The sequence below is a fragment of the Diceros bicornis genome, chromosome 37 (assembly GCF_020826845.1).
Source record: "Diceros bicornis minor isolate mBicDic1 chromosome 37, mDicBic1.mat.cur, whole genome shotgun sequence".
NCBI lineage: Eukaryota > Metazoa > Chordata > Mammalia > Perissodactyla > Rhinocerotidae > Diceros > Diceros bicornis.
The window spans coordinates 1,917,232-1,937,777 of NC_080776.1; the positions used below are offsets into that span (position 1 = coordinate 1,917,232).

Below are 20,546 nucleotides of genomic sequence, written 5' to 3' on the forward strand. Positions count from 1 at the left end.
CTTGAATCTAGCAGGAAGAAAAGTCTAGTTGGTGAGTGAAAGCTAAGAAACATTAAAAATATCAGGCGATGATGACATGCTAAACAGTAGGGTTCCAACTATGCCTCTGGCTCCACACGAAAGAGTGAGTTAAGAGCCCAGGGAGATCAGTGTGGGTGAGGGCAGACTGAGACGGCTTTGATGATCCTTGACTTTCGTTGACCTTTGAAGGGTAGCTGGGAGTTGGGGAGCAGTTGGTAGGCAAAAGGAATGTCAGAGACACTCCAGGTGAGAGAAACAACAAGAATACAGTCTACACTGTGGGAATGAGCATGGGGAAAGTGAGGAGACAAATCTAGCTGGAGTGGAAAATAATCATAAAACCACAAAACTATCCTCTCAACGTAGCCGGGTATGTGATATCAGTAAATAGAGGCAGTTGATGGAGAGGATATCCAGTCTGATGCAATGTTGGGATGCCCAGGTGAAGATGATTCTTAAAGCTCGTATACATAAAGACGTGGAGCACAAGGTCAGACATTGGAGAAGGGGCTACGGATTTGGGAATTATCAACTAGGTATACTCCTTGAGCCAACGACAGTGGCTACATTTAGAGAGGGAGAGAAGATAGCCAGATGAAAGCAAGTAACAGAGGATAGAGCCTTGGGGGAAAAATAGTAAATGGTTGTTGTGAGTAATAAAGTAGGATGAGAAGCAATTTACTAGAAGCCAGAAGAAGACATCTTTTTAAAGAATAGAACATCAAAAGTGTTATATGGGGACAGGTTGAGGAGATGAACATTGAGAAAGCGTTCTTGGATTTAGTAAGAGGGAGGTCCCTGCTTATTTTTGAAAGAGCAAATTCATGAGGACAGTAGATGCAGAAGCCATTTTTCAGGAAATAAGAAGACAACAGGGTGCATAGGATATGAAAGTAGGAAACCACATGTTTGAGAAGGCCAGCAAAAAGTACACTTCATTGAGCCCAGAAGATCTGGTGGGTTATTTATTTATTTTTAAAAGACAGGAGATGTAAACATGTTGCAGATGGAAAATAAGGAGCCTTTGGTGTCTTTGAAATTGAATAATTCACTGCTTTTTATTCTGTTTGGTCTCAACTTAAATCTCTCTTTTTCTTTAAATCCTAGTGAGTCCATTACAGAAGAAACCCTGAAAAAGGCAAAGGAAATTGGATTCTCAGACAAGCAGATTTCAAAATGCCTCGGGCTGACGGAGGCCCAGACAAGGGAGCTGAGGTTAAAGAAAAACATCCACCCTTGGGTTAAACAGGTAAAGGAGTTTCCCTTTTTTCCGAGGATTCCTTGGGTGAAGTGTAGGCACTAGCTCAGAGCCATTGTCAATAAAATGAGGGGTGGAATTCCAAAGTGACTCCACTTGTCTGGTCAATGCCTATGATGTCACCCATTTAATTCGGTACAGGATTGATTTATGCTTAAAAGGGAAAGGATAAAGGGCGCTGGGATGTAAAGGTAAGAGTGACTACATGATTTTCTTGGCCTAGATGAAAAAAAAATCAAAATGACTTCTCCTCTCCTTTTTGACCTGTGTGCAAATACATCTGTAGTAAGAGAAGTCCTTAGTGTAATAGAAGGACTTAAAATACCCTGACGTGGTGGCTGACCCTCTTGAAAAGAATAGTTATCTCTTTTAGCACTAACTTGTTACAGGGTAATACTTTATTTTAAGTGCCCCATCATTATGGTTCATTTGGTATTCATTGTGATAGGGTTGGGTGTAATGAGCTCGTCTAGTATTCGTGACAATCATACAAGAACTTTCCTAGGTGTACCATTGTGAATTTTTTTTTTTTTTTTGGCCTTTAGTAGAAGAGATGTCTTGGCTTAAAGTACCACCTGCTGGTTTTTGTCCTTTAAAATCATTGACTTTTCCCTGTGTGCTCAGGGGCACATGCATACTCTTAGGTCTCAGGCTTGACATTGAATTTTTTCTATTCAGCAATTATTCTCTCTCTCCCTTCTCACCTGCCTGACACTAGCTTGCCCTGTTGGCCCTGAATTCTTGCTCACTAAGCTGAGCTCCCAGCCCTTGAGAGCTGAATTGATTTACTTTTTCCAAATATGTTCAGTGAGATCTTGTCCCCTTCCTCTCTTCTCCATGCTGTATGGTCTTTGTGTCATCCCATTGCTCAGTGCCATAGGGAACTTAAGTCCTGTGCATTACTTTGCAAACCAAAGACATCCTTACATGTAGGTCACTTTGCTCTGGTTGTAGATTTTATATGCAGCTGCTTTAGATAGCTGTCTGGGTAAGTTTTCCTGGTAATCAGTCGACTATATGACCACTGCCTTGGTCGTGTTCATGAGAGGTGCTATTGTAATGATCCAGCGATGCTCAGGGATGTGTATTGTCTTTTGTTGCTCAAGTGATAACTAGATTATTTCATTGTTTTATGCCCCCTCTCATTTTCAGAATGAGAAACCAATTGGATTGTACATATGCTTTTATTCTCTTTATATTTGACAGTAATAGGCATTAAAAGAATATGAATACAGCACAAAAAAATCTACAATCTTCTTGAAAAAAATTATGACAAAGGGAGTAACATCCCTATTTATTTATTTGTTTTCTCTTGCAGATTGATACACTGGCTGCAGAATACCCGTCAGTAACAAACTACCTCTATGTTACCTACAATGGTCAGGTAGGAACTGCCAAACTGGCATATGCAGAAAGCGCCACATTTAGTAAATGATCTACATGAGAGGATGTATGTGTTTTGTGTCTTTGGTTACCTAATGATCTTGATGATAAAAGTGACATCATGTGGGTCAGATGTGATGATGGATTTCTGTACTCAGTCTTTCAAGAACTGCGTTAAGGTGATTAAATCACACAAGTGAAAAGATGATAAGGACAATGGTTACATGAACACACAATTATGCTGTATTCTCATGACTATTTAATGAAAAAATATTGAACTTAATTTTTTATGAATAAGTAGAACTTCTATAACACTTTATACTTATGGGTTCCCAGAGACTAAGAGAGGATGCATGTCAATGAGAGAAAGAATGAGAAAGACACACCCAAAGACAGGACACGTAGTTTAATTAGAGGGAAGAATTACATAATAATTTCCACATCTTCTGTGTTTTTTCTTTTCCCCTCAGGAGCATGATATCGACTTTGATGACCATGGAATGATGGTGCTGGGCTGTGGTCCTTATCACATTGGTAAAGTGATCACGTATTTACATAGGACTTCTCATGCACGTTAATTCCACTATTCAGAGAACTATGTAAAATAGATGCTGTTATACTAAATATTTTGCAAATTAGGAAACTTGAGGTTCAGAGAGATGAAGCCCAAACTTATACAGCTATTAGGTGGTAAAAGTGGGACTCAAATGCAGGTCTCAACACAAATTCCATCTCCTCTCATTTCATCATGTCACCCCTTTATCATTTGTATCTTCATGAACTACATCCAGCCTCTCATTGGTGTTGGGGAATGAATTACACCTTGACTTTTTCCCTTCCAGCATAGTTGTTCACAAAGATCTGTATTTACTCCAGAACATTGTACATCAGCCAGAAACTGCATTTGTGAATACAATTTCTGACCTAACATGTGACTCCTGTTGACATCAAATGCAGAGAGCTTTTCTCATTGGTGCAGAGGCAGAACATTATGTAATTTAATTAAAATATTCTCACCAGAAATTGTTACATTTCCCCCGGCCACTTAAAATTAGATATTTAATAATGAATCAAGATCTATTACAGTTACAATGTATATGTTTAAATAGACAATGATATTTCTCAACAAGTGTATTTAGCATTTAGTTTCCAATTAACATTCATTAATATTGAGATGATGAAATATATGATTTAAATGTATATAGTCTTACTCTGTTAGTTTAAGCGTAGTTTATTTTAGTTTTTACAATTAACTGAGTGCTTTAGGATACACTGGTTTACCAGTCTTTGGTCAAATCTTGAAGTAGGCCAAAAGTGTTTATACTTTTCCCACCTGAGTTACCTTATGGCTAAATGGCCTGAACATCTTCACCAGGACATACCCTCCCTAGACTTGTCTTCCTTCCTCTTCAGATTTCACTTAATTTATGCAATAATTCTTCATTACTTTAGGGCCCAGGGAAGACTAACGAGCCTAGCTGGTAATCAAGTGTATGCTTAATTGGTAATGAGAATTAGCATGCTACTATATTTGGATAACTTACTATTCTGGCAAGAATTTTTAGGAGACAATGTCTTAGTGCAAAGAATTAGTACAAATCTCAGAACTTTAAGGTCTATGACATCCCAGTAGAGGTGATATTTTGAGGCATTTAGGCCATTATTATACTTCAAATTACTTGCTAGAAGGTCGCTCACTCTGCATGGAGTGGCCTTGCCAAGCTGAAAAGGATATGCTTGAAAAGGACAGGACTTTCCAATCAATCAAGACATGTCAGAGCTGCAGGGCACCTCAAGGATGGATCATTTGGGTTTAGCCCTCAGATAGCAGGGTAAGTGACAGGACTGAAATCAGAGTTCCAGTGTTCTGATCACTGGCTTAACTCCTTTCACGTCCTGAGGTCCGTGTGTTCACTTTGAGTTTCTTTTCAGTAAGGGAGGGTTATCATTTTTTTAAATCATTACAATTATCTCCCTTTAATAACTTGGAGCTTCTGAATGCTTCAAATATGGAGATTACCTATTGCAGAGCTTAGCATATAACAAGCCAACGTGTCATTGTTGTTTAATTAGCCCCTGTTTTTATTACTCTCATTATAGTATGCATAATGGATCTGAAATTTATATTTTGGAGTTTTAAAAATTGAGTTGAGGGCCGGCCTGGTGGCATAGCGATTAAGTTCGCATGCTCTGCTTCAGCAGCCCGGGGTTTGCAGGTTTGGCTCCCAGGCACGGACCTACACACCACTTGTCAAGCCATGCTGTGGCAGGTGTTCCATATGGAGTGGAGGAAGATGGGCACGGATGTTAGCCCAGGGCCAGTCTTCCACACACACACACACACACACACACACACACACACACACATTGAGTTGAAAGTGCTTCCTGGGCTTGGACTGACTGGCAATGTATTTCTGCCTCTCTTTGTGTTGTAACACCACGCTTCTCTTACCCCTTCCCCAATCTTGCGTTCTCTGCAGGCAGCAGTGTGGAGTTTGATTGGTGTGCCGTCTCCAGTATCCGCACGCTGCGTCAGCTTGGCAAGAAGACGGTGGTGGTGAATTGCAACCCCGAGACCGTGAGCACAGACTTTGATGAGTGTGACAAACTGTACTTTGAAGAATTGTCTTTGGAGAGAATCCTAGACATCTACCATCAGGAGGTAAAAAAAAAAAAAAAGAGAAAGAAAAACAAGAAGCAAAATGTATGCTGTGCACACTTTACATATGTGTATTCATGTATGTAGATTTATATTCTAATTCCCCTTAGGAGAAAGAGCTGCTGGTGTCTTCCATTGTCTAATTTTGCCTTGAAACTCTAAAAAATTACTCCAGCATTAGCATCTCAAGGCCCTGCCACAGAGTGATTATTTTTCATATAAAATTCACTTTGTCTCTCGAAGCTTTCCAGCTAGACTGAAAACTCTTCTTGGTAACGTGTGCCAGACACATATCAACTGGCACAAGAACCCCGACAAACATTTTGCAGAATGATTTACTTGGCCATCTAGACACACGGTAAGCAGCCTCCCTCTAGTTCCTGTGCTGCTTTGGTTCAGTGATGAACGGTTCCCAGAGGAGAGAAGTCAGTTGTTCATAAAGGACTGGTTAATTCTTGGTGCTATCAGATGAAGCCGTTAGTCTTCAATTTATGAATGATATGAATGAATGATTTGGTGCCTTTATAATAGCCTCTCTCACACTTGCCCCCTACCTCCACTCCAACATTCCTGAATATGTCTTCACTGTGGAGTCGTGTGATTGTAGGTTACTTACGTCTGTAGAACAAATTAAATTATCTTTACAATTAAAGAAATAACTACTGGGGGCCAGGCCAGTGGCGTAGTGGCTGGGTTCACATGCTCTGCTTTGGCGGCCGAGGGTGCGCAGGTTCAGATCCCGGGCGCAGACCCACGCACTGCTTGTCAAGCCATGCTGTGGTGGCGTCCCACATATAAAGTAGAGGAAGACGGGCACAGATGTTAGCCTAGGGCTAGTCTTCCTCAGCAAAAAGAGGAGCATTGGCAACAGATGTTAGCTCAGGGCTGATCTTCCTCATGAAGAAAAAAAAAACAGAAAGAACTACTGGAAAATTTCAGCGTGACGTCCAGCAGTTGTGCCTTTTGGTATGATTGCGGTTAACTCCCTACAGCAGAGAACCATCCCGAGGTGTAAAATATAGTCACTTAGAAAAAAGATGCTGAACTGGAGCCACAATGCTTAAATTCTGGTTTTTACTTGGAAACTCGTTGACTTGTGCAAATTACTTAACTTCTCTGTGCTTCATCTTTTTTTGTTAATGAATCATGTGAGTGTAAAAGTATGCTGCATGTAGGCAGTGTGAAGGTACATGAGATTTGTGGTTGAACAATGTGATGATTTTGTTATTGTAAAGAAGAATAGGGACCAGGCCCGTGGCCTAGTGGTTAAGTTTGGCGTACTCTGCTTTGGTGGCCTGGGTTCGCATGTTCACATCCCAGGTGTGGACCTATACCACTCGTCGGCCATGGTGTGGTGGTGACCCACATACAAAACAGAGATACCAAAGATTGGCACAGATGTTAGCTCAGGGCTAATCTTCCTCAAGTGAAAAAAGAGGAAGATTGGCAATGGATGTTAGCTCAGGGTGAATCTTCCTCAGCAAAAAAAAAAAAAAAAAAAAAAATTTAACCATTTAAAAAAAAAGAATGAATAAATTTAGGATAGATATATCACCATAGTTGTCTATTTTGGTCTGGCTTACTAATCTTTTAATATAATGACACTGAACCACTAGGTAGAATATACACAATTTTTAGTTCTATCTCTGACATGGTTTTTCTAATGATTTGTTAATACTCATTTCAGATACGTAGGTTGGCATCAAAACAAGTACATTCTACAAATATCACTTGAACACCTTTAAATACCATCTTCAGCAGGATAGAGAGCTATAAAACCAGGTCCCTACCTTCAAGTAGGGACTCCTTTATTTTATTTATTAATATAAAACTGGGACTCTGGACATAAATATGTGAAAAATTATGTAATTGATTTAAAAATATTAACAAGCATTACAAGCGGTAGCAGCAGGCATTTACACACAATTAATTGTTTCCTCGTGAAATACTTTAAGGAAAGATTAAAAACCTCTATGACTGCCTTTGGATGCAGTTACACATGGATATTAATGATTCCTTTTATTATAACTGAATTCAGGATGATGGAAAGAAATAAATTGGCCTTCTTTGAAGCTAATAGGCATTTATAGGGCTACTATATATTTTAAATGTTCTGTTGGAGAACATAACAATATTCCATTGATGTATCCTACAGGAAATGTTACATATCATACACACACACCATACACACATGTACATATACGTGTGTGTGTTTCCTTTTATGAAGTGCTTGTGTATCTCCTCACAGCGGGCTCCATAGGCTCCCTTGTCTCTTGTGATGGGTGTACCTCGACCTTCAGGTGGCTGCCCTTATCCGACCTTGGGTGCCCCAAGTGATGCTGAAGGTGCTGAGGTGTTCAGTGGTAAATTGCAGAAAATTGGAAGGACGTCTAAACTAATTCAAAAGCACACATTTGAGTCACTTAGAAGGGCAATAGGCATCCCCACAGATATGTAGCTACATGGGGTGATAGAAAGTGTGATGGCTCTCCTGGTCCAGGTCTCTTGGTCTAGCCCAGGACCGAGGCTGTTTCCATGGCATCACGGAAGCACCTTTGAAGAAACGTTGAGGGGATGTCAGAGAAGTAAGGAGCCCGTGAGTGAGGCAGGCTGCTCTGGAGGATCTTGATCAGAGGCTGAGTGCGAGGGGATGGTAGGATGCTGAAGTCTCCTTCCCACTTGTTCTTATTTTTTTAACAGGAAGTGTTTGTTTATTTTTGATGTGTGAGTATGCAGAAGGGTCAAGAAAGCGAGACATTGGGTCAGACATCTACAAGGCTTTGATAGATGGTATTTTGCTAGTTCACGGTTTTGCTTAGGACACTCCTTATGAGGGAAAAGACGTTCTCAAATTAGTTAGAGACTCATGGTTTGAAAAGTTATGTAAACAAATAACATTAGTTTTCTTCTACATTCAAGCCTCATGTAGGACCCATTCCTCAGTTCTTTTTGTATTTGTTCATTAAAAAACAGATTGAGTCTAAAAATGCCAGGCCACATGTCTGACACCTTATGATGTCTCTGTCTGGTTTGAGTCCTTTTTAAATAATTTTTCTTGCTTTTACAGTGAGTACTTTATTGGATAATATCCCATAAAAATATACTCTTATTAACTATTTAATTATTGTATTTTTAAAAACGAATATTGTATGTATATGTAGACAATGGTACCTCTGTAACACAGCTTGAGTTAAACCAATGAATGAGTGACAGACTTTAATTAGTGGAAGGTAAAACCCATCCAGGAATGCTTGACTCTGAACTAGAATTGGGACTCATTCCTAGCATTTTGTTTAACTGTAATTAAAAATAATCCTAAGGTTCTGCCTAAAGTGTAAAATATGTTTTACTAAAATGTGAATTACTAAAATATAAAACATGATCATTCTCCTTGGCAGATGTATACACAGCAGAGTTTTGTAAGTTGGAGACAATACATAAAATAGCAAAACTCAGGGCCATTTTTTAATGAAGTAAATGCTATTTCTGTTAGTAAGACAAATTTTATCACCTTGCTTTATCTATAACAGCATTTAACTTGGCCATAAAAATAAGAACTGTCCAAAGTGATTAGAGTCTAAGAGAAGTTAAGATATTCTCAAAAATTTTTGAAGTATTTTCTTTTAATTCCTTTATCTGTGGTACGATTTCAACTTGAATATTGTTTCAGAAATATTCTTCACAAAAGAAAAACAAAAACAAAAACAAAAGAAATATTCTTGTGTGGAGTTACGTTAGCTTAGTGATATCAGGTTTAAAAACATAGAAACCTAAGCTGGGTAAAAAGGTACAAACTATATCTAGGTAAGATCAGCAGAACTTTGGGGACTTAATGGAATTATTCTAGGCCTAAAGATTTTAGAAATCCGTGAAACAATATCTGAATTTTAGAATATTTTATTTCAGTAAATTACTTGAAAGTATTTAGGAGTAAGTGATTGTGATAACGATGATAATTTTCCTGTGTGGGATGTCGGTTCCCTTTCCTAAGTTCCTACAAGTTCTGGGCTTGGAGTTGGGGCCCGTTTAAGATAGAATTCCTCCACGAAACTGTCCTATGTTAACTTTATCCTACAAACATGTTCTCTTTTCCTGGATTCCTTTGCTATTTGGGCAAAATCTACACTATATCATCACACTATTTCTCTAAAACATCCTTGTGAGTGGGATTTATCTTCCCAATGATGATCTTTATTTCTGGAAGTCAATGGTGAGGATAGGGTTTTGCAGTCAAAGTTTTTCTATCTACTACTTTTCAGAAAGAATGTTTTAGAAATAACTCTTCTCCTCTCCTCTAGCATTAGCCACCTTTGAAACCCGCCAGAAAAAGAGAGTAAGCTTAAGATTCAAAGATTTGGTATGTTAGTTAAGCATCTCAGCTTTACAATATGTAGAATTGAGTTCAAGTACTGGCTCTGTGTTTATTAGATAAGAAATGTGGGCACATCATTTCCCCTCCACTGAGCCTCAGTTTCTTTAGCTGTAAAATGGGCAGAGTAATAACTGCCTCAGAGGGATGCTATGAAGGTCAGAAAAGATGGTCTAGGCCGTGTAGTAACATCCTTAATAAACAGTAGCAGTTATATTGTTTTGCAAGTCAATTTCTTGAAAAAAATATCAATTTCATAGAGCTACTTTGAAAAATATTGGTGTATTTATTAATTGAAGCCTTTTTATTCAACTTTAAGCTCCTGTTTAGTCCGAGTTCAATTTTTGCTCGTAGGTTGCTACTTCTCCCTTAATTTTAGAAGTTATTTTGAAGTCTTCTTTCACATGAGACTTTTTGTTTTCATTTAATTGAAGAATTAGTTTTTAAGCCTCTAAACTATAAACACTGCTAATAAACTAAAAATAATAAGCAATAAAAATATTACTAAAGAGAATAATTCTTAAAGCTTCAGAAAAAATGTATATTGAATATAAAAATGATAAAAGTAGCGTAAGTGCACTTATAAACATGAAGAACTGTGGACTGTTCTTTTCAATACTGTTTACAACGCATTTAAGCACTCAAGGCAGAACGTTTACTTAGGGGGACTATCGTTTCTCTCAGCAGAGAGAAATTAGCTTCATCCCTGCTAAGAGCAGTATTACAGAATGATTTTGAACAATGCTGAAATACATTTGACACATATCTATTACTTCAGCAATTCTAATATTCATTAGTAGGGCGTTAGGGCAAACACAAATTATGCCAAGGTCAATGGCATATCAGATATTAGAATATTTTCTAGTATTTATAATGATGTCTTATTTACACACTTATAATGTATAAGACCTTTAATGTTTATTATCTTATTTAATCTATATAGTGACCTTGTGAAGCAGGAAGATATATTATCCTAACTTTACAGACAAGAAGACTGAACCTCAAGGGGGCTTTCACGAGGGAATCAAGATGAGAAGGGACTTTTAACTTCAAATCCAGTTCCCCGCCATCCCACATTGGCTCTTTCTCACCACTGTAACACCAGTCTCGAGAAAATTTGAGATTTGATGGCCTTCTTTTTTTTTTTTACTCTTGAAATTCTGACTGCTAATAAGAGATGAAGGTTAGAGATCCAGAGACTGCTTGAAGGCAAATAGTGAGAAAATAGAACTAAATTCAGTTATTGGGTACTGTAGACAGGTGGCCAGATGGCAATAAAGGAGAGAGGAAGTCAAACGGGAGGTAGGATTTAGACTGGACTTTAGTTTAGGGGTAGGGGGAGTTTAGACAAAGGATAGGAGACGAGGAGACAGAAAACAGTGGCAGGGGAAGGTTGAGTGGTGCAGGAAGCTCGCCAAGGGGAATGTACCTAGTTGGGGACAGTGAGTAGAGTAGTCTTGGGGCTGAGAGGAGGGACGGTGGGTAAGATTGGAAGTCTTCACTGCCCTAATGGTAATGAGTTTACACTTTATCATTTCAGCAAAGAAAACCTTTGGAGAACTCTGAGTATAGGAGTAACTTGGTGAGGCAATCTTGTAGGATGATTTATCTGAATGTGAAGGGCTGGGCTGTGGGGGAACAGAAGAGGTGAGTGTTAGGAGAGATCTGCGTCCATTTAGGAAATCACAACAGTGGTCTAAGAATGAACTTATTATAGTGTAGAGTACATGATGTAAACATTCGTTGTCTTGATATCCTTTTTGTAATTGCCACATGTGAATGTTGCACATTTATGTAGTCGTGTGGAAGTCTTACTTGGTGATCGTGTGTAGTTGTATGGAATGTTAGATAGATTTTAGCATGTAAGTGCCTGGAAACTCAGAACTAAGTCCATTTATCTCTTTGTGGCATAACTTAATATTACCCATTGGTGGGAGAAATGAAACTATCACTGTCATGTTAAGCATTTTCAGTAATGAAATGAAGACAGTATTAGCAAAGTTGTTCATTCGTGATGAAGTTACCCCACGGCTGATGCTGAAGATGTCTTTTCCAGGCATGCGGTGGCTGCATCATATCAGTCGGGGGCCAGATTCCCAACAACCTGGCAGTTCCTCTCTACAAGAATGGTGTCAAGATCATGGGCACAAGCCCTCTGCAGATCGACAGGGCTGAGGATCGCTCCATGTTCTCCGCTGTCTTGGATGAGCTGAAGGTGTCTCAGGCACCATGGAAAGCTGTTAACACTTTGGTAAGGAGAGAAACACCTGTCTGTTTTTAATATTCGCTTCTGAAGAGTCATAACCTGAGTGTTAACTACTGCAGATGTTAACTACAGGGCCGATAGAATGCACTACACTTAGTGAATTTACTTTAAAGTTGCTGTATTTCCATGATTGCAGTTAAACGCTGGTTATTAATTGATAGTATTCTCATTAAGATTCAGACAATGAAAAGAAATTCAAACTATTTTTGAACTAGATTTGATATTTAGAATTAGAAACTAGGCATTTTATGTATTTCGATGTCCAATTTACATTTTAATGGTGTCTTTTGAGAGAAAGAATAAAAGGAGTTGGGTTACCACTTGTTCTAATGATACCGTTCCACGTTTTTATTGAATCTTTTAAACTATTCATACTTTTTTTTGTCATTTCTATTAATTAGAATGAGGCATTGGAATTTGCGAAGTCTGTGGGCTACCCCTGCTTGTTGAGACCTTCCTATGTTTTGAGGTAATATGTTGTTTTCCAGAACAGTGACTTACAAATCAGGAGAGAGAGAACTGCATGCTGCATGCTAATAGCACTAGGCTTTGATGTGTAGTAATTTGTAAATCCATCAAGATCCCCAAACCAACACTGCCGGATCGAGGACCTGTGCACGGTCCCTCAGTTTAACACTCTTCCTTCAGGGTGAAGAGATTGCAGTCCTGCATATTAGAAACGTGGCTTAAGGCATCTCCTGGCCAAAGTGAGGGAGGATAGTTTTACGTTGGAGAAGAGGATAATTAAAAAAACCAAAAACCAAAAACAAAACAAAGCAACCGTGGGATACCTTTCACCAGCGTCTGTTCTCTAATTACCCAGAAGTGATAACTCATCTGCGACTGCTGTTCCACTCGTTCTGATGGTGGCTCTGTTTGAGTTTTTGAGATCACATTTTTTAATCCATGAGTAATAATGGTAAGGGACGTGGACAGTGAGGATTTTTTATATTAAACTTTGAAACTAAGTTCTATCATCAGAGGAGAAGTTGTGAATTATTACTTACTCTTTTCAGACGTTACCCCATGTAAGGAACTCCTTCACTGAACAGGGGATAATAAGAGAAACACAATTTGCTGTGCACAATTTGAAAGTGTAAATGGAATTCGAGATGGGATCCTTTAAAAGAATGAAAAATTTCAAATGAGGTGGAAAACTTTCCTTTTTATTTGAATGACATTTTGTGTAAACCACAGTCTGATGATACTGCATACTTCTTTGGGGTATTAATGTGAGTTAATTTAAACAACACACAGACATTTAAGGGATGATTGCAGAAAGCAGCTTTGACTGTTCCTTTTCTTTTCTCATCTCTGCAATCTATCTGTATTTTTGTTCCAGTTTCCTATACTGTGACTTATCCACAAGTGGGAAAGCCTTAGCCTTTCTGTATGAAATAGATGAAGAAATTGAAAGCTCTTTATGCAGAAATTTGTAATAGAGTAGAAAAGGCAAAGAAAATACTACTTTTTAATAGGAAGTGGAAAGTAATATTTTTATTTCTTCCCCTTAGCTTATTCCTTCCAGCTCTTTCTTTCTCCCCTCCCATTCCACCTTGAAAATCTCAAAATTCAGAGTAAATTGACTTCAGATAGCATTCTTTCTCTAATATTTAGAAAGGCGGACACAGTTGAATACATTTCAGTCAGATACCGTACATTATATTTGCACACGTTACTAAAAAACAATGGATTCTTTTGTAACCTGGTTAAGGTAGTAGAACGAGCTGCTTTGACAGGGAACCCACGGGTTAAGACCAGCTGTTGGTAAGGAACTCTGAAGAAACAGGGTTAAGGAAAGCAGGTCCTGGGATCCATCCTGTCAAGGTTTAAGAATTACCTGGAACCAGTCGAGTTTACATAGTAAACCAGGAAGGACAAACCTTCTTGACGTGCCATCTCTGGAGCTACTGAGGTTCTTTTTGGGCAATATCACAGGTCTCACCCTGTACCTCATCCCCAACTCAGGCAATGTATTGGTCTGCTTGATTGTCCTGTTGATTAAATGGAGTCAAGTCTCAATTTAGAAAAAGGCACCTTCTTACTTGGCCCAGACTAGAACTAGAGGTTGCTTGGAACTGTTCTGAGAGGCAATCAAGTCCGACATGCTTTATTTCTGAAGTGGTAAGAGAAACTGACCTTTTATTTTTACCCCCTCCCTTCCCAGTGGATCTGCCATGAATGTGGTATTCTCTGAGGATGAGATGAAGAAATTCCTAGAGGAAGCCACTAGAGTCTCTCAGGTAGCATCCGATTTCCTCCTGGTGACTTTCACCTCTTCTGTTAATTGCTGCCTTATTTCATATGTTGTTTTTCTTTTCACATGTTGTTAGGACGGTTTTCCTTTTGTCTTCTACCCACTAGTCTCCTACATATGGGACTGAGAAAACTCAAATGCATTTAATTATATTTAGATCCTCAGGGTTAGTGGAAGAAGAGGGAGACAAGTGCGTATTCGATCAGCACAACAGAGACTGATGTGATTTTAGATCCCAGGAGCAAGGCTGGGGGAGCATCCTTGTCTGTTTATGAGTTAGATGCTGGCCAAGTTATCCGTGGGATTCCCAGCCTAGAGGGCTGACCACCCATGCTCATTGTGAACCAGGGAAGGCTTTCCTGATTTCTAATTCTTGCACCTGGAGAGACCGCCTCAGTCAACCCTGTAACTTTAATAGTAAATCCCCTCGCTGACCTATTGATTTTTTTCCGTTTTGGCACATTCCATTTGTCAGTTAATAAAAATGTTTATAATTTTGTGGTGACTCAACCGCCTCTCTCCACTGCCCCCAGCTTTTACTTCCTTCTTTGGCGTTACCTCAGTGTGATCCATTTAAGATTTCCCCGGTGGGGTTATTGATCTGCAGCCCATGTACTCTAAAGGATGAAAGTAATGTTTTCCTTTTAAAAGCTTTCAAAAGCTAGTTGGGCTTAAAAAAAGAGAGAGAGAGAGAAGAGTTTGATGTTAGGTAAGCGGAATTTAGAGGGAGCTGAGGAGTGAAATCAGAGGCATTTCAAAGAGGAATAAAGAGCGTGGATTATTCCTGCACACGTGAAGCTGGGACCTCCCTTCTGTGTGGTAGTTTCTCCCCAAAGAAATTTGGTTAGTGAAGAGAGTGGATAAGGATAAAGAGGGAGAAGAGGCAAAGAGTCTGAAAAAAAGAACACCAAGTGGATTTTTGAATTCACTTTGGTGTGGAAGTCAGATAACTGAGGAGGGAACTCGCCAATGGGCCAGTTTTCGTTACCATGCTGTGGAGTGGGACGCTGACTGCCCTCTCTATCTTATTTCCTGCCAGGGCTCCTGCCACTCTCCCCTTTGAGAAACCAGCAGCTAGACCCAGCTGGTCTCATGTGAATGATGAGCCAGGTGTCCACTTTTCTGCCTGGAACCCTGGATCTCACAGGGCCTCTACTTGGTAGAATATATGTATATATTTTGGTGAGGAAGATTAGCCCTGAGCTAACATCCATTGCCAATCCTCCTCTTTTTGCTGTGGAAGATTGGCCCTGGGCTGACATCCGTGCCCACCTTCCTTATATCTGGAACACCTGCCACAGCATGGCTTGACGAGCGGTGCGTCGGTACGCGCCTGGGATCTGAACCCCGGGCCACCAAAGCAGAGCGCGTGAAATTAACCACTACGCCACTGGGCCAGCCCCCTTGGTAGAATATCTTTGAAGATATTTTTGTCTGCTGGCGTATGGATAGAACCCATACAGACCCAAAGTTTTATAGTAGAGATGTTCTGATTGATTATTTTCTGGTTCACGTCTCCTCATCAAATTATAGGAGAATCTGGGATACTCAATTCCATGAATCTTGAATGACACCAGCCCCATAAATCATTCATCCATTTATATATTTATTCATATTTAGCACCTGCTGTACAATGGCATTGTTCTCAGTGTCAGGGTTACACTCTTGAAGAGATAGATGTAGTCTCTGCTCTCACAGAGGACTCTCTGCCAGGGACGTCAGACATCAAATAATTACAATTAAATATGTATGATGAGCATTGCAATAGAGAAAATACAGGATGCTGAGGGAGAGTATAAAAGTATTGGGGTTCAGGGCTGGCCAGGTGGCATAATGGTTAAGTTTGGTACACTCTGCTTCAGCAGCATAGGATTTGTGGGTTTGAATCCCAGGCACGAATCTACACCACTCATCAAGCCATGCTGTGGTGGTGACCCACATACCAAATAGAGGGAGATTGGCACAGATGTTAGCTCAGGACCAATCTTCTTCACACACACACACACACACACACAAAATGTGTTGGGGTCCAAGGTCCAGTCTCTTAAGAAGGGCCTCTTAAATTGATTTAAAATGGTTGATTCAGAGTTAATTGGATGAAAAGTTCACATCGTGTGTGTGAGTAGAAAGAAAGACCAGCATGTGTAAAGGCCTCCACATGAGAGAGAGCACTAGAAAGTGCTCTAGAGTTTCTAGAAACTGATAAAGCATCCGGCATATGCTAGGATACCAAACATGGCGGGGAGTGCTGATTATAATGACGATGGAGAAGTAGACAGGGTAGACAGGGAGCAGATAGAGAGGACCTTGTCCATCGTTATAATGAGTTTGGATTTTAGTCATATTTTCTATTTTAAAAAGATCACTCTGCTGTAGTAAAGAGAATGAATTCTGCGGCAAGACTAAATTCATGGAAAGAGGGTAGGGAGCTGTTGCTGTAGCTCAGGGTAGAGATGACAATGCCCTGGGTCAGAGAAATGATAGTAAAGATGGAGAGAAGTGCATGCATTCTAGAAATATTGAGGATATGCACTGAAGGGAATAGTGAATGGATGGAGGTAGAGGGTGAAAGAGGATAAGATGTGACTCCTGAGTATCTGCCTTGGACGACTGGATAGATGGTGGTGCCATTTATTGAAATAGAAAACACTGGAGAAGGAGAAATTTCAGAGGGTGAAATAATATATTTAATGTTTGACCTTTTCCATATGAGGTACCTGTGACGAGTCTAAGCGGGAATGCTTTGAAAGCAGAGGGTGATATAGATTCGGAATTGAGTGTCAGGATCGCAGCTAGAGATCAAGATGTAAGTGTAGATTTGGAAGTACAGAGCATATCATTTTAACTGAAGCTTTGAGAATGGAAGCAGTCACTGAGGAGAGAGCGCAGAGGAAAAGGAACAGTTAAGACAGAAATTAGAGGAATATTGGCATTTAAGGGCTAAACAGAGAAGAAAGAACTGTGAAGGAACCTGAGAAAGAAGCGGGAAAATGTAGTGGAACCTCAAAAGGGAGACTCGTCAAACAGGAGGCAAGGGCCTTCGACTCACACCACCCTCAAAACCCTGGACAAACCTTTCCTCAAGATGGGACTTACCCTGTGCTGCAGTTCACGCTCCAGAGCTCCTGGTGGGGTAAGGCTGAATCCAGTCTCCACTGAGACCACAAACTGCATAGCTCTTTCCTGCTGCCTCCTCCTGCTGTTCCAGCTCCCTCAGTAAATCACTCAGGTGGGGCTGGAGAAGCTGACCAAGACAGCTGAGAAGCTTGGTCTTTTTTGAGGTTATACCATTATCATTTTAATACAGTATATTGAAAAAAACCCCAGCGCTGTGTTGGCAGGTCTCAACACAGCTCTACCAAGCCTGCCACAGTGAACAGCCAATATATTAAAAAGAGGGAGCAGAGATGGAAAGAACTCTTTTTCTGACTAATACACAGTTGTTTGCCCAATAGGCTTTTGATGAAAAGGAAGGGTGGAAATTTGCCTTATTTAATAATAAATATTAAGAAGAGAGAAGCTTACTTATAGGATAAAACATTGGTTATTTTGAATTTTCTGCAAAATTCCATTCTATTTAAAGTGTTCTGTTAAAGGAGATAAGATATATTAAGCTTGACACATACACAGAAGATGATGAATCCATGACAGTGGCCAGAAGGGGTTTGTGTTCAGAGGACAAGGATGTTCAGAGAAGTCTTCAGGGAGGGGGTGGGTTGGAGCTAGGCCTTGAAGGATGAGTTGAGACTGGAAAGATGAAGCTGAGAAGGCGAGGTGGAGTGCTTACCAGGAGGAGAGGCATGCAGACAGGGGAAGGCAGGGTCAGGAGAGGCACGCGGACAGGTGAAGGCAGGGTCAGGAGAGGCACGCGGACAGGGGAAGGCAGGGTCAGGAGAGGCACGCGGACAGGTGAAGGCAGGGTCAGGAGAGGCACGCGGACAGGGGAAGGCAGGGTCAGGAGAGGCACGCGGACAGGTGAAGGCAGGGTCAGGAGAGGCATGCGGACAGGTGAAGGCAGGGTCTGTAAGACAACAGCACGTGGTGCAGCTTGCTGGTGCCCAGGACATGGAGGAGAGGAGATACCTACACCCCGGAGCTCCTCACTCAAGCTCTTCGTTTCGTCTGGAAAACACAAGTAGTGCTCAGTTGTGGGGGGCATCACGACACTGTCTTGGAGGAACTGAGTATGGGAAACACCTCAAGAATGACAAGCGGTCTGAAACAGCTGAGGGCGTTTTAAGATTCATAAAGAAAAATGTTTGATTTTGCAGTTGCAAATGTCGTCCTCCATGTGGTTTAAGGCATGTCAATTCCAGGGAAAGGATTCTGTCTTTGGCCTAATAAGACTGAAACAGAGTGCTACTCTCCTTGTACGTTTTTTCCCCATTCTCCTGTGGAGAACTGATTTAGGAAACTGCAGTGGTTGGAAAAGATATGTGTAAGAAGAAAGAAAGAACCGAAGCCAATAATAATATATATTTCTAGATAGAAAGGATTCATGATTTTGGAAACAGAGAAGGAACCCACATTCCACCCCCTCCTGAGACCCCTCTTTACTCCAACTCACCTAGAAGTCTATAATTGAAATTTCTAAACTCGTGTTCACTGAGGACTAGAAATTGGAGTAAGACCTTCTGCCTCACCGTAAGCAGAGAAGGACCTTGTTCTTACAAAACAAATTGGCTAATAAGTTTGTGTAGTACGTTTAGCATTAAGTTTTTTGCAAGTATTGCCCTGGTATTTAATAGGCACATGATTTCCTTGATACTGTACATGCAATTTCAGCTAAGGTTTCTGTCCTTCTGTGTTCCTTGGTGGCAGGAACACCCAGTGGTGCTGACGAAATTTATCGAGGGGGCCCGGGAAGTAGAAATGGATGCCGTCGGCAAAGACGGAAGAGTAAGTGTTTTATCCCCGTCCCCCCATCTTTGCCTTCCCCGAAAAAAAATTCTTTCTTGGCAATTTTGAAACATAACGCAGATTAAAGTTCATGATTTCTACAAAACAGGTTTCTAATAATAGTGGACAAGCTGTTCAAAGAAATTTTCAAATTCACGGACAATTCGGTTGATGTGTCATGGGTGTCATATTTCCTGTGTTTCGTACTGTTAGAATTTCTCTTTGATGATATTCACAATTAATTATCATCCTGTACTCATTGTTCTTTTTGAATAGATTTTCTCTTGTCTGTGAGCTTCCTTTTATGTTTCAATGGATATTATAAAAACATCCAATACTTTTCTTTCTGAAGTTCCTAATTGAATCCCTAGTTTTTCTTCTCTCTTCATTTTCCACCCTCCCCTTTTTTGTCAGGTTAATAAAGGCAAAACTAAACAGAGTAGGGTGGATAAGGATAATAAGATAAAATTGGCTTACCATATCACATCTTATATTACGAATACAATGATTGCCTCCAACTCCAGGGAGAAATGAAAATGTGAAGAACGCTTTCCTTTAGTTTGCTAGCTGTGCTAATAAGGCATTTGTGTTTATCTTGAAATATAGGAAGTTATGTTTTAGTGAGTCTATGTCATTTTATTTGCTTTAAGGAAAAGTAAAAAGTTGTCCTTCATCTTCTACTTTGCAGTTACTTCAAAACACTACTGAAGATGTTAAATCTTTTTTCTTTCTTTTTTTGTCTTCCAGATAAACAGTTTAAAGTAGGATTGTTTACAAAATATATTAATATATAGTAATGATGACTTCTTACCACAGAATCATATAACCTTGAATCGAAACACCCTTAGAAATAATTTATTTCAACCCCTCACCCCCAAGGATGAGAGTTTTTTTCACAGCATCCCTGGAACGTGGTCATCTGTTTTCTGTTGTAATATTATAGGTATATATATTTATATTTTGTTTTTTGGAGGTTTTTTTTTTTGGATATGTCATATATTTCTTCTCTGGAATGAAAGTTGGCTTCCCTTCCCCTTTTCAATATGTTAAGTATTTGAGACTGAGGTATAAGATAAGAAGAATGTGACCAGACCAACGTGTCAGCGGAGCATGTAAGACAGGCCCAGAGATGCCCCCGTGTTTTCCCACTGTGTCCTGGGAGAGTTGTGCTGGTCTGCCGGCCTGAGCTAGCCCCGGGTTGCTAGGACATGCTCTTGCCTAAGCTTCTCTCAGACATCGACCATCACCTTTTGGAAATGTTCCAGATTATTCACATAATTTTTAAATAGTCACCCTCAGAAATGGACATAGCACTTCAGATATATTATGATTTTTTCAGAGGTCAGTGGGACCATTGCCTCCTCATTTCTAGACACTATAAAAAAACTTGAGTGCTTTCTGTGTGCTAAATATCATGCCAGACACTATATGTGT

General features: G+C 40.0%; 1 protein-coding gene across 2 annotated transcripts in view; it reads left to right on the forward strand.

Moving 5' to 3' along the window:
* CPS1 (carbamoyl-phosphate synthase 1) overlaps positions 1-20,546 on the forward strand; it is a 361,797-nt gene that overhangs the window by 320,191 nt on the left and 21,060 nt on the right. For both annotated transcript variants that reach the window (XM_058532924.1, XM_058532923.1), the window contains 8 exons: positions 1,129-1,270; positions 2,598-2,663; positions 3,133-3,196; positions 5,143-5,324; positions 11,747-11,941; positions 12,358-12,425; positions 14,124-14,199; positions 19,035-19,112. In XM_058532924.1, the coding sequence (XP_058388907.1) occupies positions 1,129-1,270; positions 2,598-2,663; positions 3,133-3,196; positions 5,143-5,324; positions 11,747-11,941; positions 12,358-12,425; positions 14,124-14,199; positions 19,035-19,112 (871 nt within the window). The remainder of the gene's footprint in view (positions 1-1,128; positions 1,271-2,597; positions 2,664-3,132; positions 3,197-5,142; positions 5,325-11,746; positions 11,942-12,357; positions 12,426-14,123; positions 14,200-19,034; positions 19,113-20,546) is intronic.